At 43.3% G+C, this 27039-nt stretch overlaps 1 protein-coding gene across 5 annotated transcripts in view; it reads left to right on the plus strand.

The window, feature by feature from the left end:
• RALGPS1 (Ral GEF with PH domain and SH3 binding motif 1) overlaps window positions 1-27039 on the plus strand; it is a 765778-nt gene that overhangs the window by 708052 nt on the left and 30687 nt on the right. For 2 of the 5 annotated variants that reach the window (XM_040324221.1, XM_040324220.1), the window contains exons 13-16: window positions 529-655; window positions 13576-13727; window positions 20692-20743; window positions 22771-22851. In XM_040324221.1, the coding sequence (XP_040180155.1) occupies window positions 529-655; window positions 13576-13727; window positions 20692-20743; window positions 22771-22851 (412 nt within the window). The remainder of the gene's footprint in view (window positions 1-528; window positions 656-13575; window positions 13728-20691; window positions 20744-22770; window positions 22852-27039) is intronic. The other 3 variants (XM_040324222.1, XM_040324223.1, XM_040324224.1) reach the window with 3 other exon arrangements.

Genomic DNA, 27039 nt, shown 5'->3' on the forward strand with positions numbered 1-27039 from the left:
TTTAAATGCCTTCAAAGTGTTGTTGCTAGGCAGAATAGTTAATCTTCCCTCTTCCTGCACCTAGGTGCTTAAGCTTCCTAACCTACACCGCACAGACTCCTGGGAATGTAGTGGGTGTAACTTTCCAGGAGTCTGTGCACTCGCCAGTCTCGAAGAATCATGTGACTTGGACAGTACAGGTGCTGAAACCTGATCTGAAACCCAATACACTGCTTGTGCAGCACTGAGCATGTGCGAGATCTGCAAGGCTGAAATCCAGGAAGTCATACAGTCTGGCTTCATGATGCCCACACTTAAGATGGCCCCAGTCAATTCCTATTTTATAAAGTGTCTAAATGCTGTAACAACCTAACAAAACGGACCTTAGTTTACAGACTTACTTTACTAGAATACATTAAGCTTGTGTATTACAGGGGTATTTATATTTAAAAAGTGAAATTGTGGCTTTAAAGTGTCACATTCGATTATCTTAGATTAAAAGGGAAACATTTTACATTCCATTCATCACCTCTTCATCTTTGTCATCAGGTCCCTCCGAAATGACAGCGACAATGAGATACAACAGGCGGCCAACATGTCCAGATGCTTCGATGGCCACCAACATGCCAACCCCACCGGTCTCCCGCCACAGGAAGAGCCGCAGCTTAGGAAACAAGTGGGTCATTTGCTTAGTGTGGGACTGAGTTCATATAATTGTATGAATGAGGAAAGGTTGGAACTTCTGACAATGTTTTCATTGCCATCTGTGTGTCTTTCTGTCTCAGTGACAACCTCATCGCTTATTTCTATTACAGTTGTCACAGAAACCAGAAGTGAGGGGATTGCCTCTCTAATGGGTCTAAGACCAAAGTAGAGACCTGGCAGAAGGTTCATCTTTTCCATACATTATCCGCAACTAAAACATAGCTGGATTTGGGCTTTAAAATACTGCTAATATAACTACCTGAATTCTATCTTTGTTATCCCAGCATACCAAATATCTGACTGAATCTGGGAGTGATCTCCAGTGTAAGCAGGCAGGTAGTAGCACATTGGCAGCATTGTCATGTTAAAAGGTTCTTAGTCTACTGATAGGGAGGACCTCTGCATTGTGATGACTACTAAAGTGTTGTCACCCTCTGCTTAGGCATTCTGGCAATTGAAAGATTGTCTGAATAAAAATTAGGGCTGTTACTGATTACAATTTTCGTGTTCGATTAATCGATTTTTTTTTAAATCGATTAATCGACTAATTTTGATTAATTATAACGCACATACAGGTCCAACTACTTTTAGCTGATCTCCTTGCAAGCTGATTCCCAGTGCAGCTACCAACAACTGGAAAAATGGATAGCAGGATACAAAAAACACACAAAGGCAGCGCTCGATGGGAATCGCATTAAAGCTTTTATAATCTTCAAGTAGGTAACAAAATAAAATAAATATTGCACTCGAGATAATATCGATGTAGCTACATAAACTGTAAAAATGGTGCGAGCAATACCAAACTGTAGCAAAAGCAGTCATAAAAACATGCAGCCAAGTATGATACTGGTATAAAATGTGTACAACGATACCACTGCTGAATCCAGATGAGGAGGGGTTAACATCAGTCGTCGGCATGTAGATGTCCCACGAAGGGAACTATCACAACTGCCAGTGGATGGCTGTAGAATCCCAGGTTGATAGAGGGAAGTGTAACAGCCCTTGCATGTGGCAGATAGTAAGGTCCCGCAGATATGAAGGCACAGCAAAGGAGCCCTTCAGATGGACACGGCAAGCCTCGCCGGTTTCCGTGACGTCACCGGATCTCCAAAGGAACTCCCTGAAGACCCGGAAGCCGGCGGAGAGGTGAGTACCGATCAAAAGAATTTACGATTAATCGAGGAATTAGTAGTTAAAGCGGGGGTTCACCCTGTTAAAAAAAAAAAAAATGTTTTTTTTTTATTAGACCATTACATTCGGCATCGTAGCGCGAGCTACGGTATGCCGGTCTTACATTTTTTATCCCCGTACTCACTGTGCTATGGCTCATTGAAGATTCCGGGGAATGGGCGTTCCTATGGTGAGAGAAGGTGATTGACGGCCGGCCCTGGCACGTCACGCTTCTCCGGAAATAGCCGAAATAGGCTTGGCTATTCACGGCGCCTGCGCATAGCCTGTGCGCAGGCGCCGTGAAGAGCCGAGACCTACTCCGGCTGTCTTCGGGGAGCGTGACGTGCCAGAGCCGGCCGTCAATCATCCTCCCTCTCCATAGGCACGCCCATTCCCCGCGGGAGTCGGATTCTTCAATGAGCGATAGCACAGTGAGTACGGGGATTAAAAATTTAAGACCGGCATACCGTAGCTCGCGCTACGATGCCGAATTTAATGGTCTAATGATGTGAAGGAGGGTGAACCACCGCTTTAATTTCCATAGCCCTAATAAAAATAGAAACATATTTTAGCAGATTAAAACATTCCATATGTGTTCCAGATGTCTGTTTGGCTGCAGTTTTACCATAAAGCCCTCCGATAGTTAAAAAAAAACATAGATTTAAAAAGGGTTAAATGCTTGTTGTGAATAGTGTTAGAGGAGAAATACCTTTTATCCTCACTCCATTAAGGTCCATCCAGCGCTGCAACAAGTTTCCTATAGTTGCCTCTATAGGCCCAAAAGGGGAGATGGTATTCCATCACCTCTACATACAATAAAGGGTTAATGTCCTTGTATTGTATGTGATTACTCCAAACTTAAAGGCAGAGGATGAGAGGGCTGGAGCAGGGAGACAGATACGTAATACAGCCAGCACTGCACCCCCTCTAGACATAAGCATTTAAAGTGGTGGTCTGCCCACCACTTCAAAAAGTAAAAGCCTGCAGCTACACATACTGCAGCTGTTGACTTTTAAGTCCAGCGATGTCGGCACCCGCAGCTGATGTTTCATCAGCTGTCGGGTGCTGCCATTGCGGGTAAGGGAACCTGGCAGTGTAGCCTTATGGCTTCATGCCAGGAACCCTACTGCGCATGCACGAGGCTCAGCTTCTCTCTATTGACCCGGCGGCGGGGGAAGGAGGAGGGAGCCGAGCGGTGACGTCAATAGCCGCGGCGCAGGATCCTGGAAGTGGGGACAGGATACCTGTGAAAGACAGGTATCCCCCCCCCCCCCCAGAAAGGTGCCAAGTGTGGCACTGGAGGGGGGAGGAATCGGATGAGTGGAAGTTCCACTTTTTGGTGGAACTCCGCTTTAACCCAGCAGGGGCCCACTGCAAGGATGATTTTTTTATTTTCCTGGCGTTGGGCTTTAAAGGAAAACAAAAATCAAAATGATTGCATTGCTGTCCCATATTTAAAATAGAAATCCAGCCTCCCACCCCGGCGTTCTAACATGTATGGTGACAAACCTGTGTAAGAAAGATGTATACACCTCCCTTTTTTTTTTATTCTATTCTGGTCCTGTCACGTGAACCAGCTCCCCTGTGTCAGTCAGCGGTGACTGCAGGGGAGAAAAGGGAGCACCAGCAATGGATGAGCATGGGATCCTATGGGTGATGTCACTGCTCCAGGCGTTACCAGCCTTTGTTGAGTGAGATTTACCAGCCTCCTCTCCCCTACAGCCGCTGCTGGCTGACACGGGATCAAGTGCTCAGACTGGAATGGGCTGAAAATATAAAGCTTTCTTGCACAGGTTAGGAAGCATAAGTGTTGGGAGAGGGAGCGAACATTTTTTATTTAGTCTGGAATTCTACTTTACGCATCCCTCCCTTTGGCAAGTTTACAGAACATTGTAGTTACAATAGCACATATAACTTCAGTTTAATCATAAAATATTGAATACTGTGTGATAAATAAGAAAGGGAAAATTGGCTGCAACATTTGACTGTCCTCTGGTGGACATTATAAGCTACTGCAATTCACATTTTCATAGTTTAGTTTACCTTTTGTAAAAAGGTAAATAAATGCACATGTATTTTCAGGTGAAAAATTGGTTTCCATGGAGCCTGCAGAGCATTGCACATGTGATCAGTAATTTTAACGCAGTGATACTTAATGTTATAAGCAACCATTTGTTATGAATGTGATGGCCACAACTAATTACATTGTACAGATGGCTGCGATTGGCCCTGTCTGTACCATGTGATCACTGCGAGCAGCACAATAGTACACAATGAATAGCTATGAATGGAAGCCATCCATTGTGTACAATTACCATGTGATCTGCTGTGATTGGTCACAGGATCACGATACTGACAGCGGCCCGGTACTCTGATCTGTCATCCTCTGTGTCCAGTGGACATAGCGCATGATGATCGCACGGCAGCGTGGCCCATTTTGGGGAGAACGTCATATGATGTCCACCCAGAATGAGAGCGCTCCTGCTCGGCTGTCATATTACAATAAGCCAGGCAGGAAGCAATTAAGAACTACGAGCCGTCTGCCGCAATGGCAGATGGGACTAGTAGTTCATTCATTAACAGATCGCAAATTTTAAAATGTGACACCTGGTATGGGGAGAGGATCCCATGCCTGCTGTCACAGTGGGGGATCAGGGGGGTGAGTGGGGCTGCTGCATTAGTAACAGGTTACATGCTACAGTAGATATAAAATGTCTACACATATCTTTAATTATCAGGTGTTTGGGATGTCAAAAAATGAGATAAAGATTAATAATTTCAGATTTGTTTCCACTTTTTAATGTGACCTATAAACTGTACAACAAACTGCAATTGTTTAGGTGGAGGGAAGTAAAAATAAAATAATATGGTTGCACCCTTAAACTAATACTTTGTTGAAGCACCTTTTGGTTTTATTACAGCACTTTTTTGAGTATGAGTTTATCAACCTGGCACATCTTGACCTGCCAATATTTTCCCACTCTTCTTTGTAAAAACACTCCCAATCTGTCAAATTGCGAGGACATCTGCTGTGCACATCCCTCTTCAGATCACCCCACAGATTTTCAATTGGATTCAGGTCTGGGCTCTGGCTGGGCCATTCCAAAACTTAAATCTCCTGGTAAAGCCATTCCTTTGTTGATTTGGAAGTATGCTTCGAGTCGTCATGCTGAAAGATGAAGTTCCTCTTCACGTTCAGCAGAAGCTTGGAGGTTTGGTGTCATAATTGACTTGTATTTGGAACTGTTCATAATTCCCTCTACCTTGACCTGTTACAGGTGAAGAAAAAACAGCCCCAAAGCATGATGCTGCCACCACCATGTTTCGCTGTGGGCATGGTGTTCTTTGGTGACGTGCAGTGTTGTTTTTGCGCCAAACATATTTTTTGGAAATAAGGCCAAAAAGTTCAACCTTGGTTTCATCAGACCATAACACATATTCCCACATGCTTTTGGGGGAGTTCAGATGGGTTTTTGTAAAATGTATCCAGGCTTTAGATGTTTTTCTTGGTAAGAAAAGACTTCCGTCTTGCCACTCTACCCCATAGTCCAGACATATGAAGAATACGGGGGATTGTTGTCACATGTACCACACAGCCAGTACTTGCCAGATATTCCTGCAGCTCTTTTAATGTTGCTGTAGGCTTCTTGGCAGCCCCCCTGACCAGATTTCTTCTCGTCTTTTCATCAATTTTGAAAGGATGTCCAGTTCTTGGTAATGTAACTGTTGTTACATATTTTCTCCACTTGAAGATGACTGTCTTCACCGTATTCCATGGTATATCATTAGGCATTAGCCTTGGAAATTCTTTTGTACCCTTCTGACTGATACCCTTTTAACAATGAGATCCTTCTGATGCTTTGGAAGCTCTCTGTGGACCATGGTTTTTACTGTAGGATGCAACTAAGAAAATGTCAGGAAATACCTACTAGAACAGCTGAACTTTATTTGGGGTTAATCAGAGGCACTTTAAATGATGGCAGGTGTGTTCCACCCTGAATTGCTTTTTTCAAGAATCTGACTTTTTTAAACCTATAAAGAAACCTTTGGAGGAATTTTCTTTTTTATACTTACCAGAAATGCCCTGTTGCTATGTAGTACTCCTAATCTACCACTTCCTGGTCCGCGGTGCTCCTCATGACTTCCTTCCTTGCCTGTGCTCCTGGGAAATGATGACACATCATTTCCCAGGAGTCTCTGGGCAGTACTGTTATCAAAAATAGCGTTTTTTCTTGACAGGAAATTATGCAATTTTAGGCGGATTACAGTGTTGAGATGTGTTTGTTGCCATATCAACGGGGCGGACCTTCCTCCGTTGCCGCCCGTTGTTGTGGCAGCTTTAGCAACAATCAACGCTACAGCCGCTGGTGAATCGCGCATGCGCAAGATTGGTTATTACCCAGCATGCACCTCTCCCAACAGGATGGAAAAACTTGTGAGTAGTAATTTAATATTTTAGCAACATCCTTTTTTTTAATTGTATAATCGTTTTTTTTATTTAAAGCGGAGGTTCACCCAAAAAATAAATTGTTAACATAACATTACATTCAGCCGAGTTGTCCTAATGACAATCGGCTGTTTTTTGTTTTTTTTTGTACATACCGTATTTTCACCTGCGCTTCCGGGTATGTCTTCTGCGGGACTGGGCGTTCCTAATTGATAGGCTTCCGACCGTCGCATACTGCGCGTCACGAGTTGCCGAAAGAAGCCGAACGTCGGTGCGCAGGCGCGTATAGAGCCACACCGACGTTCGGCTTCTTTCGGCAACTCGTGACGCGCTAAATGCGACGGTCGGAAGCCTGTCAATCAATTAGGAACGCCCAGTCCCGCAGAAGACATACCCAGAAAAAAAAACAGCCGATTGTCATTAGGACAACTCGGCTGAATGTAATGTTAAAAATGAATTTTTGGGTGAACCCCCGCTTTAAGAATGAATTATGCACAGATCATTAACCACTTCAATACTGGGAATTTTCACCCCCTTCCTGCCAAGGCCATTTTTCAATTGAATGACAATTGTACGGCCCTAAGACGTGGCTCCTAAACAAAATCGACGTTCATTTTTTCCCCACAAATAGAGCTTTCTTTTGGTGGTATTTGATCATCTCTGCGGTTTTTATTTTTTGCGCTATAAACAAAAAAAATGAGCGACAATTTGGAAAAAAAAACAATATTTTTAACTTTTTGCTATAATAAATATCCCAATAAAAAAAAAACTATTTATTTTTCTCAGTTTAGGCTGATACGTATTCTTCTACATATTTTTGGTAAAAAAAATAATTGCAATGAGCGTTTATTGATTGGTTTGCGCAAAAGTTATATCGCCTACAAAATAGGGGATAGATTTATGACATTTATTTTTATTATTTTTTTTTTTACTAGTAATGGCGGCGATCTGCGATTTTTGTCAGGACTGCAATATTGATCAGACACTTGATTCGATTTTGGGACCATTCACATTTATATTCACATTTATACAGTGAAACAGTGCTATAAATATGCACTGATTACTATACAGTGGATACGGAAAGTATTCAGACCCCCTTAAATTGTTCACTCTTTGTTATATTGCAGCCATTTGCTAAAATCATTTAAGTTAATTTTTTTCCTCAATGTACACACAGCATCCCATATTGACAGAAAAAACACAGAATTATTGAAATTTTTGCAGATTTATTAAAAAAGAAAAACTGAAATATCACACAGTCTTAAGTATTCAGACCCTTTGCTCAGTATTTAGTAGAAGCACCCTTTTGATCTAATACATGAGTCTTTTTGAGAAAGATGCAACAAGTTTTTCGCACCTAGATTTGGGGATCCTCTGCCATTCCTCCTTGCAGATCCTCTCCAGTTCTGTCAAGTTGGATGATAAACATTGGTGAACAGACATTTTTAGGTCTCTCCAGAGATGCTCAATTGGGTTTAAGTCAGGGCTCTGGCTGGGCCATTCAAGAACAGTCACAGAGTTGTTGTGAAGCCACTCCTTCGTTATTTTAGCTGTGTGCTTAGGGTCATTGTCTTGTTGGAAGGTAAACCTTCGGCCCAGTCTGAGATCCTGAGCACTCTGATGAAGGTTTTTGTCCAGAAAATCCCTGTACTTGGCCGCATTCATCTTTTTCTCGATTGCAACCAGTCATTCTGTCCCTGCAGCTGAAAAACACCCCCACAGCATGATGCTGCCACCACCATGCTTCACTGTTGGGACTGTATTGAACAGGTGACGAGCAGTGCCTGGTTTTCTCCACACATACCGCTTAGAATTAAGGCCAAAAAGTTCTATCTTGGTCTCATAAGACCAGAGAATCTTATTTCTCACAATCTTGGAGTCCTTTAGGTGTTTTTTTTTAGCCATTCTGCCATAAACCCCCGACTGGTGGAGGGCTGCAGTGATGGTTGACTTTCTACAACTTTCTCCCATCTCTCGACTGCATCTCTGAAGCTCAGCCACAGTGATCTTTGGGTTCTTCTTTACCTCTCTCACCAAGGCTCTTCTCCCCCGATAGCTCAATTTGGCCGCACGGCCAGCTCTAGGAAGGGTTCTGGTCGTACCAAACGTCTTCCAATTAAGGATTATGGAGGCTGCTGTGCTCTTAGGAACCTTAAAGCGGGAGTTCACCCATTTAAAAAAAAAAAAAAAATCTCCCCTTAGCTTCCTGCTCGTTCGGTCTAGGGGAATCGGCTATTTATATTAAAATATGTGCAGTACTTACCCGTTTTCGAGCTGCATCTTCTTCCGTCGCTTCCGGGTATGGGTCTTCGGGAGCGGGCGTTCCTTCTTGATTGACATTCTTCCGAGAGGCTTCCGACGGTCGCATCCATCGCGTCACTCGTAGCCAAAAGAAGCCGAACGTCGGTGCGGCTCTATACTGCGCCTGCGCACCGACGTTCGGCTTCTTTCGGAAAATCGTGACGCGATGGATGCGACCGTCGGAAGCCTCTCGGAAACCTGTCAATCAAGAAGGAACGCCCATTCCCGCAGCCCATACCCGGAAGCGACGGAGAGGATGCATCTCGTAAACGGGTAAGTACTGCACATATTTTAAAATAAATAGCCGATTCCCCTAGTAATAACGAGCAGGAATCTAAGGGGGAAAAGTGCCCTCTAAGGGTGAACCCCCGCTTTAAGTGCAGCAGAATTTTTTTTGTAACCTTGGCCAGATCTGTGCCTTGCCACAATTCTGTCTCTGAGCTCTTCAGGCAGTTCCTTTTAATCTCATGATTCTCATTTGCTCTGACATGCACTGTGAGCTGTAAGGTCTTATATAGACAGGTGTGTGGCTTTCCTAATCATGTCCAATCAGTATAATCAAACACAGCTGGACTCAAATGAAGGTGTAGAACCATCTCAAGGATGATCAGAAGAAATGGACAGCACCTGAGTTAAATATATGAGTGTCACAGCAAAGGGTCTGAATACTTCGGATCATGTGATATTTCAGTTTTTCTTTTTTAATAAATCTGCAAAAATGTCAACAATTATGTGTTTTTCTGTCAATATGGGGTGCTGTGTGTACATTGAGGGAAAAAAAAGAACTTATATTGTAGCCATTTGCTAAAATCATTTAACAAAGAGTGAAACATGTAAGGGGGTCTGAATACTTTCTGTACTCGCTGTAAATGTTACTGGCAGGGAAAGGGTTAACACTAGGGGGCGATCAAGGGGTTAATGTGTTCCCTAGGGAGTGATTCTTACTGTGGTGGGAGGGGACTGACTGGGGGAGGTGACCAATCTGTGTCCCATGTATAAGGGACAAACCATCCGTCTCCTCTCCCTGACAAGGACATGAATCTCTGTGTTTACACACAGAGATCCACGTCCCTGGCTCTGTGACGAGCAATCGTGGGTGCTCAGCGGACATCGCAGCCGCCGGGCACACACATCGGGTCCCCAGTAATGCGGCGAGCGCACACACTCCACACTGCGGGAATCCGTGGACGTCATATGACGGTCAGCTGGCTGGAGGGACGAAGGGTTCCTGCGGTCGTCTTATGACTATAGGCCAGACGGGAAGTGGTTAAAAAAAATGGCCGGAACTCCGCTTTAAATCGGTTGTAAACCCCCAAAAAATTAAAAAAATAAAAACCTGCAAGACTAAGGCATAATGAGCTAGTATGACTAGCATAATAGCTCATTATGCATTTACTTACCTTAGATCGAAGCCCCCGAAACCGTCCTCGTCTTCCCCTCTAGCCGCAGACATATCTCAAGGAGGTTACTTCCGGGTATCGCCGCTCCGCCGCTGTGATTGACCTGGAGCAGCGATGACGTCACTCCGCGCATGCGCACGGAAGCCGTCATTCATTCAGAAAACCAGCATTCTCAGTGCACCTGCGCCGTTGTATACGGTGTGAATGCGCCGTTGTATACGGTGTGCATGCGCCGTAGACAATGGTGCATTCTTTTTGGCAAATATCTCCTAAATCGTGTAGGTTTAGGAGATATTGCAAACACCTACAGGTAAGCCTTAATCTAGGCTTACCTGTAGGTGAAAGTTATAATGGGAGGGTTTACTTTTAACGAGTTTGAATGTTATTGCTTAATTCTGAACACAGCTACATCCCCAGTTATATGTGCACACTTATGCAACCACATTATTTTTTATTTTTACTTCATCTACCCTAAAATATTTCAGTTTTGTTTTTAGTTGAGTTGTACAGTTTATAGGTCACATTAAAGGTGGAAAAAGTTCTGAAATTATTTATCTTGGTCTCATTTTTTTTACATCACAGAAACCTGACATTTTAACTGGGGTGTGTAGACTTTTTATATCCACTGTATACCCCTAACTATGAATGTAAGATAAAAAGGGGGGTAAAACTGCGCTACTATACAAAGGAACTAGAGGCAGCAGCTAACGTGCGATATACACAATAAGCAATAGAAAATAAAAAGCTGCGCCAAAGAACAAATTAACTCAATAATGGTTATAAACAAAATTAATGGATTGAGCCCAAAAAGTCTGTAGAAGCCAACGAATGCACTAAATGTTGGTAAAGCTGGTTGACACTGTTCATTGAACTGTAGGTGAAGACTCCATAGAAGTTAGCACATCAAGTTATACTTCCGAACCTCTAAACCACCAGGTGACATGCATACAATCAGTGTCAGCCCTCCACCGCAATAGTAAGCAGCTTACCAGATGGCAAGCTTTTCAGACGTTTGGCTACAACCCAGCCAGGGCCTTTTGATGCCTCAGGGACACTGGATGGAACAATTCGTCTCGATACGACTCTCCAGGGCTCATAACATAAAACCTCCCAGCGGTAAACTGCAAACCAGCCACAGACTACGGCTCCCCCAGAGTGACGAGTGGATCGATAGCCTCCCAATTATGGATCTCCGATGGATCCTCCTCGCTCACTCCTGCAAGTCTGCTGCGGTTTCTGTCCGTCTCCCTCCTAGACTCGGCTTCCTCCTCCGAACCTCCTCGGAGGAGGAAGCCGAGTCTAGGAGGGAGACGGACAGAAACCGCAGCAGACTTGCAGGAGTGAGCGAGGAGGATCCATCGGAGATCCATAATTGGGAGGCTATCGATCCACTCGTCACTCTGGGGGAGCCGTAGTCTGTGGCTGGTTTGCAGCTTACCGATGGGAGGTTTTATGTTATGAGCCCTGGAGAGTCGTATCGAGACAAATTGTTCCATCCTGTGTCCCTGAGGCATCAAAAGGCCCTGGCTGGGTTGTAGCCAAACGTCTGAAAAGCTTGCCATCTGGTAAGCTGCTTACTATTGCGGTGGAGGGCTGACACTGATTGTATGCATGTCACCTGGTGGTTTAGAGGTTCGGAAGTATAACTTGATGTGCTAACTTCTATGGAGTCTTCACCTACAGTTCAATGAACAGTGTCAACCAGCTTTACCAACATTTAGTGCATTCGTTGGCTTCTACAGACTTTTTGGGCTCAATCCATTTATTTTGTTTAAAACCATTATTGAGTTAATTTGTTCTTTGGCGCGGCTTTTTATGAATGTAATATGTTACTAAAGGTGAATTTATCCCTTTAACTACTTGCGTACTAACCTGTAATACCCCTTCATTACCAGCCCATTTTTCAGTGCTGTGACTGTTGCATATCAGTAATTGTCAAACTCTATACCCAAATACATTTTCTATCTTTTGTCCTCTTCATTGTTACCATTATCTTTTGTCCTCTTCATTGTTACCCCTATCTTTAGCCAGTGTGCAGCAGCCACCAATGAGGACTGTAGAATGTGGTTCCACCCTGACCTCCTGTGCTCTTGGTGAGCACCTGCTGACTCCCACCACCAGGAGGCATCAGATGGGAAGCATATATACAGTGGCCTGAGGGGACACCCTGCACCACAGGGAGAGTAGAGAGAGCCACAGGCAGACCTTTAGCTGGGCTCAGGCCCCCCTACTGACCTAATGGGTGTCGGGCTGCATACAGAAGGACCACTTGTCATGTTCAAGGATAAGGAAGAAAAAAAGGAGGATTTTTGTGACTGGATAATTGAAGTCAGAACAATGTACTCGCTGAGCTATGTAAGTGAATATTTTCTTTGCTAAGTGAATTTTTACTTGGCTTAGAAAATGACGTAAAGTTGTGTGGACTTCAATTATTGATGATTTGAGTATTCTTTGCAAAGAGAATTTCTTACTTTGTGTATCCTGCCTCTTGTGGCAGCTTTGTGTACTTGGATTTTAGTATAACAAAGAAGGATGGCCAAGAGCCCAATTTTTTTTATTTCCACTATATACAGGCATACCCCGCTTTAAGTACACTCACTTTACATACACTCGCGAGTAAGGACATTCCCCCAAGTGTAAAGTGCCTTACAAGTACTGTACAGACATTTTGCAGCCGCACTAGAAGGAGCTGAAGCTTCGAGAGCATAGTCCGCCCTGTTCCAGTGTGCCCCTGACACCCCCACTACAGCCCCTGAGACCTCAACTACAGCTCCTGACACCCCAAATACAGCCCCTGACCCCCTACTAAACCCTAGAAGTGAAAAAAAGGTATTGTTTCACTTTAAGTACATTTTCATTTTACATACATGCTCTGGTCCCATTGTGTACTTAAAAGTGGGGTATGCCTGTACGGTATTCCAATGCATTCTTGGGGCTTTCCAATTCCCCCTTTATCACAGCTAGAGAAGTACAGAGCTTTTGAAGACAGACAAAAAAAGCTGGTACGTTATAGGAAATAAGAAATTTTGGACTCTTGGCAGTAAAAGCTGGCAGAGGTTCTAATTGTTACCCACTTTTCAAAACAATGAAAAAACTATTTTTGCTAAGGGACACTTTAAAGAAGGGGCCCCCTCTTACAAATGTCTAGTCCACTGACCTTTAAAACAAAGTCAATCATATGAAATCATACTACCCTGCCACTGACAATGCTGAACCTTTGTTGCATTGATTTCTCACAACCTCTGCAAGCCTGTCTTCCTGTTTTTAAAGTCCAACCACAAAGCCTGGCATATGAGACAGGACCAGGGTGTAACTATAGCCAAAGCACACCATATGCCCAATGTGATTTGTACATGTAGTAGCGTTTGGAAAATACATTTTGATATATAGAGTGTGTATATATATTAGTTTGGTAACTTCTGTATGATTGCTATGTGACATTCTGTATTACTGAAGGCATTTGAGGAGAAGACTAGAGGCCCTGCAACTGGGTGAGTACAGGACCTAATGTAGAAAATAATGGGATTTCATATGCGCCACACTAAGCGCACTGCTTTTTCTCCATGTCTCCAGCGTCATGTGTCAGTTCAGTGTTGTCGAAAGCAAGAGTGCCACTTTTCCATCTGAGAAACAACGCAGCCTTCTGGATGACAGTGTCCTTGAGTCCCAGAGTCCTGTCCGGAACAGCATACCATTGGCAGCGTTCACCAATGGGATATCGATTGGTAGGTCCAAACCACACCTCTCCAGTCCCCATACAGCTTGATTCTGACAGTGAAACAGTATGCATGGAACTTTAGTGTCACACCTGAATTTGTATAGCGTGTGACCTACGGGAAAAGGTACAAATAGATTATGCTTAAAAAGCAGTCGCCTTGCTGGGCAAAGTTCTAGTGCATCTGAACATGGCCCGGCTCCCCCCAACCTACTTAAAACGACTTTGCCAGTGTTCTCTCACTGCTCCTTCCTTCATTGCAGCTGGCAACGCTACTCGGTACTTCCGAGTATGGTGGAGCATGTGATCCTCTACCCTAGCGGCCAATTTCTAGCACTGAGCCACAGGGAGGGGAGCACAGGCAAGGCCAATCTCTTTGCAAAAACATGGTTACTTTTTTATCTCTTTATAAAGCAACCTGTGGTTTGTCTATTCAGGTTTGCTTTAATTTACTTCTCATCATAGTATATACTTAACTTTGCTCCATTCAGCATTGGGAGCCAAAAATATCTAGTACTTCCAGGTATGGAGAAGCATGTGTTTGTGCTGGGACACTCAACATCGTCACATGGGAAGTTTGTAGCCCTGTGTTCTCTGGTGGCTAGTAGCTTACACAGGGTTTTTTTTTTCAAGCCTCCAGGAGCGGAATATGGTGGAGTGTGTGAAAGGAAGGAACTGTGTGAAAATATAGGAACGTTTGTAAAGCAGAACTCCAGCTTTTTTTTTTTTAACCTTTGTGAGTGATGAAGGGCTAGAACTTCTGTTAGCTGCTAATGGGACCTGTCACTAGGACAGGGGGTTACCTGGGGGGGACCTGGACAGCAATAGGAACCTGACAGAAGTTCTACCCCTTCCCCTCTCTATCCATAAATGTTTTAAAAAGTCCTACTGGGAGTTTTTTCCTCATCACTCTCTGTGAATAATTTTTTTTTAAATTCCAACATCATTGTCTCTCTCTTATATTTATATATATATATATATATATATATATATGTATATGTATATATATATATATATATATATATATATATATATATATATATATATATATGAATATATATATATATATATTCTATGAAAGGACTTTTAAGATACCACTTACATGTTTGCAAGATCAACGATATATCATAAAATCTTAAACTAAAAATCTTATATTAATGAATAGTCTGGTGGGATTAATACTCGAGATATAAAAGGGAAGTCGTTTTATATTGGTGTTTCTCCATTTACAGGCTGTATATTTTCAGTAATTGTACAGTACTATTGTAAAGTTTATTTGAATGCTACTCGAAATTTTTATGGGCCAACTGTTCCATATTTTCTTTAGTTTATGCTATGAATTCTCATTCAACAAAAAATTAATTGGTATAGGAAAAAAGATTGTGATGCTTTAAGTCTGTGTGATTTGAGAAGTAAATTCCACTGACAGAGCAGAACAGTAAAGCATAGGCACTGTGTGCCATGGCCAATCGGGTCCTGCAAATACTTTAAAACACCAACTGTAAACATTTTAGGTATTCTATAGGCAAGTGTTGAGTGTAAGTCTTCCATGCACCTATGTGTCATATCTCTCCATGTGTTATATTTCTCACTTTCACGCCAACATAAGTGGTGGATTAGTGATACCTTCACACCTGCCAGCAGCCAGCGCAAAATTTATAAACGTATACACCTCTCCAAACAGAGGCTTGTACAAACATGCAGATTATGAATGTTCAGATGTGTACCCCAAGCTCTCACACTGCCAAGATTTAACGCTTTGGGTACAGGTGGCAATAGGAAAAATAAGTCCGTGAAATGCTGCAGACATCTGCCAAATTCAGGAAGTGTACTCACTTTGTATGATTATAAAGGAAAATTCAGAAGCCTTTTCTGACTGCTTCTGAGATGGCCCGGCAGCCTCTTGCCGGATGATTTTGTAGAGCAATATATAATCCTTTGCTCCAATTCAGTGGTCTCTGTCTGTGGCCATTTGCTTGTCTTTATCCAGCCCTTGGAACACTATTCCTCTTACTGATTCAAGGCAGTATTCCTCCCACTGACACCAATGATGGGGCACAATTCTTCCCACTGACACCGATGAGGAACTATTCCTTCCACTGATGGGGAAACTGTTTGTTCCATTGACACCAACAGTGGGCCTTTATTCTTACCTCTGATACCAATGATGGGGAACTATTCCTTCAGCTGCCATCAACAATGGGGACAGTTAATGGCAACCATAAGAAAGAAAGCTAGTCGAGCCAGTCTTGTGCGGATAAATAACCAGGAAAAAAAATCAATAAGATAAACCATGTATTGATTCATTATTATTACCATAAGATGATTGAAAAAACAGTTACAATTCTCCTTGCATAAATATATGACAATCAACTTGCTTTGGTGGTACCTTATGGCGGCGGCCAGAGATCTACTGGCTTATTGAAGATTTGGTGCAGTGGTGGAACCCTCATGCAACCCTACAAAATCAGGGAAGGGGAGGGTGAATCCAACTCATGTAGGGACCGGGAGATGATGTATAGCCTCAACCGAGTATGAGCGTGGCTGTTGTTTTGACCAAGTCAAGACAAGAGTTGCGCTCTCTCCTTGCTCCCCTCGGCGAAGGAGTGAGGTGGCCAGGGAAAGTTGCAGTGTCATTGGAGGGTGAAGTGGCCAGGGAGGGAAGTAAGGGTTTGTTATAATGGAAGTATAGTAGGTGTTTGTGATATTGTGTTTTTAGCACGACAGCATCGCGCTGATTCTCGGCGACATGGTGCCGAGATCTCGCCAACATCTCACACTCACTGGAATAGTGACAGCACATCCCAGCAAGCGCGTCATAGAAGCGACGGGAGATCCGACTTGGATTCCCGCCAATTCTACACGTGTGCGGCGTTTGTTATGAATCCTGAGGGGAAGTCCCCGCCGGATTTTAAATAAAAATCCGGCATGGGTTCCCCCCTCAGGAGCATACCGGGCCCTTAGGTCTGTTATGGGTTGTAAGGAGAGCCCCCCCTACGCCGAAAAAAACGGCGTAGGGGGTCCCCCTACAATCCATACCAGACCCGTATCCAAAGCACGCTACCCGGCCAGCCAGAAAAGGAAGTGGGGACGAGCGAGCGCCCCCCCCTCCTGAGCCGTACCAGGCTGCATGCCCTCAACATGGGGGGGTTGGGTGCTCTGGGGCAGGGGGGCGCACTGCGGCCCCCCCACCTCAGAGCACCCTGTCCCCATGTTGATGAGGACAGGGCCCCTTCCCGACAACCCTGGCCGTTGGTTGTCGGGGTATGCGGGCGGGAGGCTTATCGGAATCTGGGAGCCCCCTTTAATAAGGGGGCCCCTAGAAACCGGCCCCCCACCCTAAGTGAATGAGTATGGGGTACATCGTACCCCTACCCATTCACCTGCAAGAAAAGTGGTAAAAACACAAATAAACCACACAGGGTATTAAAATATTTTATTAGTCTGCTCCGGAGGCCTCCCCTGTCTTCTTTAGCTCTTTTACCAGGGTAGGCTTCTTCTTCCGATTTCCGGGGGTCTTCTCCTGCTCTCCGGGGTCTTCACCGCTCTTCTGTGACGTCTTCTCCGCTCCGGGGGTCTTCTCAGCTCTGGGGGGGTCTTCTTCTATATTCGCCGCTCTCCGCTCTTGACTCGGCGCACCCCGGTTCTTCCTCCCGCTGTCCGGTTCCTTCTCCTTCAGGGCTGGCCGCCGCTATACTGGCGGCGGTCAGTCCGCTCTTCTGTAACGTCATCTTCTTCTCTTCTCGTCTTCCGTCTTCTCCAGATGTTGACACGCCGGCCGGCTCTTCTCGCTGCAATGACGTGTGCCCGGCTTGCGTCGGATTTATATAGGCCTCACAGTCCCATCATGCTCTGTACCTACCCATGTGATACCTACCCACGTGGGTAGGTATCACATGGGTAGGTACAGAGCATGATGGGACTGTGAGGCCTATATAAATCCGACGCAAGCCGGGCACACGTCATTGCAGCGAGAAGAGCCGGCCGGCGTGTCAACATCTGGAGAAGACGGAAGACGAGAAGAGAAGAAGATGACGTTACAGAAGAGCGGACTGACCGCCGCCAGTATAGCGGCGGCCAGCCCTGAAGGAGAAGGAACCGGACAGCGGGAGGAATAACCGGGGTGCGCCGAGTCAAGAGCGGAGAGCGGCGAATATAGAAGAAGATCCCCCCAGAGCTGAGAAGACCCCCGGAGCGGAGAAGACGTCACAGAAGAGCTGAGAAGACCCCCGGAGCGGAGAAGACGTCACAGAAGAGCGGTGAAGACCCCGGAGAGCAGGAGAAGACCCCCGGAAATCGGAAGAAGAAGCCTACCCTGGTAAAAGAGCTAAAGAAGACAGGGGAGGCCTCCGGAGCAGACTAATAAAATATTTTAATACCCTGTGTGGTTTATTTGTGTTTTTACCACTTTTCTTGCAGGTGAATGGGTAGGGGTACGATGTACCCCATACTCATTCACTTAGGGTGGGGGGCCGGTATCTGGGGGCCCCCTTATTAAAGGGGGCTCCCAGATTCCGATAAGCCTCCCGCCCGCATACCCCGACAACCAACGGCCAGGGTTGTCGGGAAGGGGCCCTGTCCTCATCAACATGGGGACAGGGTGCTCTGAGGTGGGGGGGCCGCAGTGCGCCCCCCTGCCCCAGAGCACCCAACCCCCCCCATGTTGAGGGCATGCAGCCTGGTACGGCTCAGGGGGGGGGGGGCGCTCGCTCGTCCCCACTCCCTTCCTGGCTGGCCGGGTAGCGTGCTTTGGATACGGGTCTGGTATGGATTGTAGGGGGACCCCTACGCCGTTTTTTTTGGCGTAGGGGGGCTCTCCTTACAACCCATAACAGACCTAAGGGCCCGGTATGCTCCTGAGGGGGAACCCACGCCAGATTTTTATTTAAAATCCGGCGGGGACTTCCCCCTCAGGATTCATAACAAACGCCGCACACGTGTAGAATTGGCGGGAATCCAAGTCGGATCTCCCGTCGCTTCTATGACGGCTCTGTCTCCATCGCGGCAAGCCAGTTCGGCGCTGGCTCCCGCGATGGGGCTCGTAGGTGCTCAATCTCGCCGAGAAAGGGAGCGAGATTGACACAATATCGCGTTCACCTACTGTAGCTTAAGCCTCATACACACAATGAGAAAACCGGACAAAAAAATTCCACTTTTAACATGATCGAAGGGACATACACTGCAATTTTTCTCGTAGGATACAAGATTGTACGGTTTACGTTTAATTTGTACAGTTTTCGTGCAAAAATACAATTACATCACTTCTGAATTATTATTTTTTGCTCGTATGAGAATTTTTGTACTTTAGTGACCTAATCGCATTCCATATGGAGACTAGCATGCACACAGAAAAAAACAGACGATCATTCATCTGACAATCTCATTGTGTGTACAAGGCTTAAGAAGTAATAAGCTGTAGGCTAGGAGTGAGTCGATCAGGGAAAAATGCCCTGTGTTGGGGGGTATTTAACCCTTTCACGCCGAGCGTACGCATAAATGTGTCCTCGGCTTTCGGGGGTTATACCGGGATAATGCCTGCAGGCATCATCCTGGTACCGTTGTTTAGAGCCGGCGATTGGCTATCCAGACATAACAACCGATGCGGCTAAAAGCCGCTCTGCTTGGTATCTATTTACTCGGTGTAAAATCATCTTTCACATTATGCCAAAAAAATTGGGCTAACTTTACTTTTTCATTTTTTTTTAATTCATGAAAGTACATTTTTCCCAAAAATTTGCGTTTGAAACACTGCTGCACAAATACTGTGTGACAAAAAAAATATTACAACAATCGCCATTTTATTCTCTAGATTCTCTGCTAAAATATATATATATATAATGTTTGGGGGTTCTAAGTAATTTTCTAGCAAAAAATATGGATTTTAACTTGTAAACACCAAGGCCCAGATTCTCGTAGAATCGCGCAAAACTGTGCGGGCGTAACGTATCTCATTTACGTTACGCCGCCGCAAGTTTTACAGGCAAGTGCTTTATTCACAAAGCACTTGCGTGTAAAGTTGCGGCGGCGTAGCGTAAATCACCCGGCGCAAGCCCGCCTAATTCAAATTAGGCAGGTAGGGGGCGTGTAGTGATTTAAATTAAGCGCGTTCCCGCGCCGAACGTACTGCGCCTGCGCCGTCCCTAACATATCCCAGGGTGCATTGCTCCAAATGACGTCGCAAGGACGTCATTAGTTTCGACGTGAACGTAAATGGCGTCCAGCCCCATTCACAGACGACTTACGCAAACGACGTAAATTTTTAAATTTCGACGCGGTAACGACGGCCATACTTAACATTGGTTGCCCCTCATATAGCAGGGGCAACTTTCCACTGGGCAAACCTAACGTAAACGTCGTAACTTCACTGCGTCGACCGCGCGTACGTTCGGGAATTCGCGTATCTAGCTATTTTGCATACTCGACGGGGAAACGACGGAGGCGACACCTAGCGGACAAAAAAAATTTGCATTTAAGATCCGACGGCGTAAGAGCTTTACGCCTGTCGGATCTAATGGATATCTATGCGTAACTGATTCTAAGAATCAGTCGCATAGATATGACGGCCCAGATTAGGACTTACGACGGCATACATGGCGTTGCGCCGTCGTAAGCCCTTTGAGAATCTGGGCCCAAATGTCATAAATAGGCTTATGCATGAAAGGGTTAAGTTAGAAGGGAGCACTAAAACAGGAAGAGGGGGGGGGGGGTTTGCACTGTGGTCAGTGGGGAGAGTGAGGTAGAAGGAGCACTGTGACCACTGGGTGTAGTTGGGAGTCTCTCTCACTATATACTGTATATAATTCATCTTTTTTTATTTTGTTTTGAAATGCAAACAGAGCAGTCATAGCAGCTGTTTTGGGTCTACCTGTTTAGTGGCTTTATTTTTGGTTGGCTTTGGTCACCAAACACAAGTAGAGCTTAATACTGCATCTGTATTTTACATTTGATTATATTTCTTGTATTTTGTATCATAGGCAGTAGTGAAAGTTCAGAATTCAGTGAGGATGTGTCTTCTGTTCTTGACAGGTAAGCTCCAGTCAACTAATTTCTATTCTCAAGCTAAACAAATAAACAAAAAAGAGTTCCATTTACGCTGACTTTTAAGCCAGATAGTTATCTAATGTGAATATACATTGGTTACTATTTGATATGCATGTTAATACAAAGAATGGTTCGCTTAGGATTTGTTGCAATTATAAAAAAAAAAGCCATAGAACTATGCCGATTGTCCAGTCTGTCTATCAAGAATAACCCAACAATCTTATGGAGGTCTTTTAACTAAGGAGTTTTCCATATTTTGAAGAATTGCTATTTTGGCATCTGCACAATTGACACCTCTAGAGGAGAATATAAAGATGTGGATGAAAATGGTTGATGAAAGCGAAATTAAAGCTTTAGTGGAAGGTACAAACATTAGATGTCTTTTGCCAGTAAACCTTTTTTTGTCAGACAATTGGATTAATACTGAAGCAGGTTGAACAAGTTTTCCCATGTTACTGTGTTTGTCTCAGTGTAGCTTGTTCTCTTTGTTCCCCCTGGTGTTCCATGTGGTAACCTTGTAGCACGTCTTATGTTCTTTGTAAAAACACTCTAAATAACCCACAGCCACATTTTAGGTGGAGGTTTTGTGGCGCAAACCAGGAGGAACAGTGGATTGGTGGCCACAGCAACTAGACTCTAAGTTTCTATGTTCAGTGAATGAACAAGGAAGGGTCATCAGAATTAAAATATCATGTTATTCCAGTAGCTACCATTCATTACGACTGAGTGTCTATGGTTTTTCAGTCAGCATTGAGATAAGAACAACGATGCCTACCTCTATTTATACTTAAAATATAGAAGAAATACTTTAATGTATTTATTTATTAAAGGCCATCTAAAGTCATACCCCTTTCGTTTTGTAGGGTTAAAACCATGATCGCTTTTTTGCACCTGCACCTCTCTAGGGATAATTGCTTTCGCTTCCTGACCCATAGATTAAGGGGGGATTTTCCTGACAGTTCCCGCCTAGACAGTTGTCACAGGAAAAAATGTACCCCATTCAGAAGATTTTTTCTCTAAACCTGTTTGGTGGCAACTCAATCTTGGATTCAATCCCATTTTCATTCCTGGTGACATTGGTGATCAGGACAATTAGAGAGACTGAATCTTCCCAACCGTGACACAGAAAGCAATAAAAACCCAAACAGTGGTTCTAACCCCTCACCTCTCTATCCAAGCCTAAAAAAAAAAAATGTTACTTTAGTTATACTTTAACACACAATGATGCATTGTTTATATACATTTTTTATTTGCATGTATATTGACAAAAAAGGGCTATTAGTTCCCCTTATTAAAAAATTAATAAATACATTTTAAATTTTATATATATATATATATATATATATATATATATATATATATAAATAAAATAATATGGCTTCTGCTCTTTAATTATTATAGACAAGTGTTCCATTACAAAGTAGCTTCTAATTTCCAGTGATGGTGTAGTGTACAATGTAGGTTTTCACAAAGAGTTAAAAAAAAAGTAATCTTATCCTGGAGCCATAGTTGATTATACAGAATTTAATATCTCCTGTCTAATTACAGGTATTAGCAATATATATTAAAATTGTTCTAGTATTCCATTTCAATATATAGTATAAGCAAGGTTTCAAGTTTCTAGTAATGCTAGAGAACTAAATTTTGGTAATATTTGTGCTAGAACTGTGACATGGCCGTAGGTGGTCTGCAGTATAGATTAATTATGCTGCATGAGACGTTGTCAAGGAAATGGGTAACTATATACCACATACAGAAAGGAGCTGCTCACTTTATTTTTAGTTCATAGATGCGGTTTGTGTGGAGTTTGAATACTTATCTGGTACAACTCCTGCCACTGACAGTACAGCATAACCCTGCAAGTCACCCAGTGTTTTGCTGAAGACTGTGAAGTTCTCAAACTTTAATGGAGGGGGTCCATTTAATAACAGTTGTTTGGATTTTTTGCATGTGTTTTTTCTTTTAATGCATCGTGCACGGTTTGTCAAACTTACATTTAAATTTGCAAACAGGAGTCGTATGTATGCCACGCTGGGTCCCAACTGGAGGGTCCCAGTACGAAACTCACCCAGAAGTCGCAGCTGTGTGTACAGGTACATAGAGGTGGTGGGTTCTCTCCTTTTTAATAAGTTAATTCTTTAAGCTCACCTGTACTCTAGTAATAAACATAATGTGTTGAAAATAGGCACTGTTCAACCATTAATGAAGGTTTTAGTTTATTTTGGAAAGGTAACATTCAAAGTCTGTGTGCTATTAATACAGCACAGAGGGGAGAGTAGGGGTCAGAGACACAGTCCAGGACGCAGACTATCACTATATACCATATTCTAACCTCCTAAGTGCTACAAGGTAGCAGCATAACCAAATAAACCTGAAAATGTAATTCTGTGTCCCTCAATGTACAATTAGGAAATATAATATATATATATATATATATATATATATATATATATATATATATATATATATATATATATATATTCTGCCCTGATATATATCAACTGTGTAAAATATATATATTTATTTATATATATAAATTATATATACACAAACAGCAATATTTAGGCAACTTACAGAGGGGCAGATTGGGATTGTTGAAGCACTAGAGTTAGGCTAAGTTTCCACTATGGCAACCCCAAAGTTGCACAATTTTTTCCGCAATTTTTATGCGACTTGAAACAATGCCCGTGTATTCTTGAGGTCTATGGACCTCAAATCGCATCAAAGTGGGACCAAAGTAGTGCAGAGACTACTTTGAAGTCGCTGTGACTTGAAGTCACACAGATATGAACGGTACTTTGAAATCACGGGGTATGATTTGTTATGCGACTTTGCAGTCCCAAGTGGCACTAGTGGAAACCGAGCCTTACTGACCAGCAGTGAAGTCGACAGGTGGATGGTATAATGTGGCTCAGATTTTAAGTTGGAGCCCAACTCCAGCCAAAACTTAAAATTTCAGATAGAGTAGGGTCCAAGGGTTAGAGCCACTGTTTTGGTTTTGACTGCAGCCTGAGTCCCTGTTGGGTTTATTTCCCATAACTTCCTTTCAGGAATAGGACACAAAAAAAGTGGGGGGGGGGGGTGCTATAACTATCCTGACCTTTTTTTTGGCTGCTGTGTCCCATTGGGTGAATTTCTCATCATCCCTTCTTATAGCCAAAACAGGAAGTGATCAGGAATCCTCTAAAGTGAAGGAATCCCCGGGTGTCACCAGAACTAGTGTTCTAATTTTTCCATATAATACTTTTCTTGTGTCAACCCAAAATTTTGTGTTGTCTTTTACTTTCACCAAGAACAGTAAGGCCCCTTTCACACTGGGGCTGGAGGACAGTTAGCGGCGCTTTACCGCCGATTTTGCGCCGCTATTTGGCTGCTAGCGGGGCGGTTAAGATTACTGGACAGCCGACCACCCTCTTATCTTAGTAAATCCACCACAACCGCAATTCAGAATTCTGTAGACCTCAATGACACACACACAGCAGACAATGTGCAAAGCAAGTCTGAAGCTTTATTACGGGATACAGCTTTTAAAAGGAGAAAACAAGAGGGGAGGGGGACTTACTCCTGGGTTTCTAAGGGTCAAGCAGGTTTCAAAAGAGATTCATTATCTTACGAGTTTCAGCAGGTGCCTAGAAAATCAGATAAGGCAACATTATTCATCTAGTCTCAGCAGGTGCACGAAACTCTAAAGACAAACAACCCCTTCTAATTTGGCCTCAACAGCAAGATAAGATAGAAAGACATCATCATCTCCAAGGACATAAAGATAACACTGTCTCCAAAGATAAATCTGGCCCAAACACAACAAGTTCTAATTATTAATATACACATTGAAAACTGTATTATAACAGTTTTAATTAGGCACAAGTAGATCTCTGCTTGACCCTGTCAAACTTAATAATGCACTGTACATAACTTTCCCATATTCCACATAATTATTTCAAACCACCTGTTAAGAAGTTTACTCTTATCTTATCTGTCCAAGCTATATTTCAACTATTGTCAGAATGTTCCTTGTCTAATTGGTTAACTTACAATGATCTTAATACATTTGAAAACACCTGTGTACAAGTACTTGTCATAAAGCAGAGGTCATTTAAAGTTCAACACCACAACAACTGTAAAATGTAAGACAAAAGACAAAATGGAGTTACAGTTGATCATATACTCTAACAATCCCCTCTTAAGTCATGAAATTACTTATTTTCTACACCTGATGGCGGCCAAGAATGGGTTAAAACCCACCGCAAAGCGCCGCTGCAGAGGCGCATTGCCGGTGGTATAGCCACAGTGTCCCATTGATTTCAATGGGCAGGAGCGGTATACACACTGCTCCAAAGATGCGGCTAGCGGGACTTTTTTTTTACCGTCCTGCTAGCACACCGCTCCAGTATGAAAGCCTTTGGGACTTTCACACAAGAAACAACAGCACCTGTTTAGGGTCGGTTTGCAGGCGCTATTTTTAGCACAAAAGCGCCTGCAAACCGCTCCAGTGTGAAATGGGTCTAAACAGGGCACATAGAATCTCCCGAACAGATGCCCATGGCTCCATCTAGTTGCCATGTTGTGGTATTTTTTCTAAAATACCTCAATCGGAAATAATACCGTATTATGGCCACTAGATGGAGCTGACAATTATAGGAAATCACTATATTAAGTAAAATACTGTCAGGATTTATCAAGAATGGGTAAAAGCTTGCCACTTTTGTGCAATGAATGCTTGCCACATTCATCTAACAAATTTTTCATGAAAAGACCTCTGAGTATTAATTTCAGGTTTAGTGTTAAGTGTCAGTTTTAGAATAAAGCTACATTCCATTTAGTTTGCCAAGCTAAGAAAACAATTTAAAGTTTTTAATAAAATACTGTTTTTTCATAATATACCTTTATTCATCGCAGTACTGGTGATTTCCTCTAGCCCTTTTCAGCCACTTCCTGTCATGCATGCACTAGCTGCAAATTATTGCTCAGGACTGGCTTCCTGATTCTGACAAAGAGTGGCCATGCATGTGCAATGTGTTATAGCATGACTACCTGTAGTCTTCACTGGGGGGAGCATGTGATAGGGTGACAAAAGGAGCACATCTGGAAGACAGTTGGCACCTCATAACAGGAAGTGTCTGAAGAAGAAGTTTTGTGGCAGGTTAACCAGGTATTATTTTAATTGAAAGCTGCAGACTGAAAATTGACTGAGGGGCCCATTCACACAATTGTGTTGTAATAACAGGCATTGCATGCATTGGTGTGAGGCGGTCCTATGTATTCTGAATGGCACCCCAATGTGTGTTGTAGTACAGTGCCAAAAATGGTACATTCAAATGAATGAGCTGCTTAACTCACTTTAACAGCCCTATGCATGTTAATGCACTGCAGTGATGTGGCTGGGCCCTGAAAACATTTTGATATGACTTTAACATGTTAAAAGCTCACGTGAGGTTTTAGTGATTGGGCTTATATCTATAAACCTTGGGGAAGGTAAACAATTATTTGTGGGGTAAGATCACTTTTGGTGGGATGCGAGAGAAACGTTTAGGCTAAAGTTATTGGTCATAGCATAGGGGGCACTTTTTTGGTAATGAAAGCCCTTCAATGAATATGACCATCGCTCAGTTCTTGCCATTGGAAACCAATGTACCAGTCCTCAAGTCCCACTAGTAGTTCATATACACATGAGCAGCTAAATTGCACACCTGAGGTATCCATTTTTACAGCTCTGCATGTATGAGCTTTCCTATCAATTATTTCTTGCAGTGGGACTGAAGGATAGGTTTGAGAAATGCTGTTCTGGCGGGTCCATTTGTGCCTGGCAGCTTAGACCCAAATGCAAAATTTCCTGCATTCTAACATGGCCTTCATTCTGGTTCTGTGTCAATATCTTGCTAAGAATTGTAGAGTAAGGGCTAGTTCACATTTGCTTCAAAACATGGCTTAGGACAGGCTTTGTTAAAGCTCTCTGAACGCCAAATAAAAATCCTGTCACTAAATAAAATGATTATCTTACATTCCTGTTTACACCTTGCTTTTGCTTGGTGCTTCGATGAGGCTTCCGTGGGGCTTCAAGAGAGCTTTGCCATAGATTCATATGGAGGCTTTGAAGACGCTTTAAAGTACCACTAAAACTACATGGGGTATAATTTTTGAAGCAAAGCAAAAGCAAGTTGTAAACAGAACTGTAAGCTAACCATTTATTTAGTGACAGGAGTTTTGACTGGCGTTCAGAGAGATTTAACGAAGCGTGTCCAAAACCTTGTTTTGAAGCAAGGGTTAACTAGCAGTTAACT

Source organism: Rana temporaria, chromosome 9 (assembly GCF_905171775.1).
Source record: "Rana temporaria chromosome 9, aRanTem1.1, whole genome shotgun sequence".
In the NCBI taxonomy this organism is placed as follows: Eukaryota; Metazoa; Chordata; class Amphibia; order Anura; family Ranidae; genus Rana; species Rana temporaria.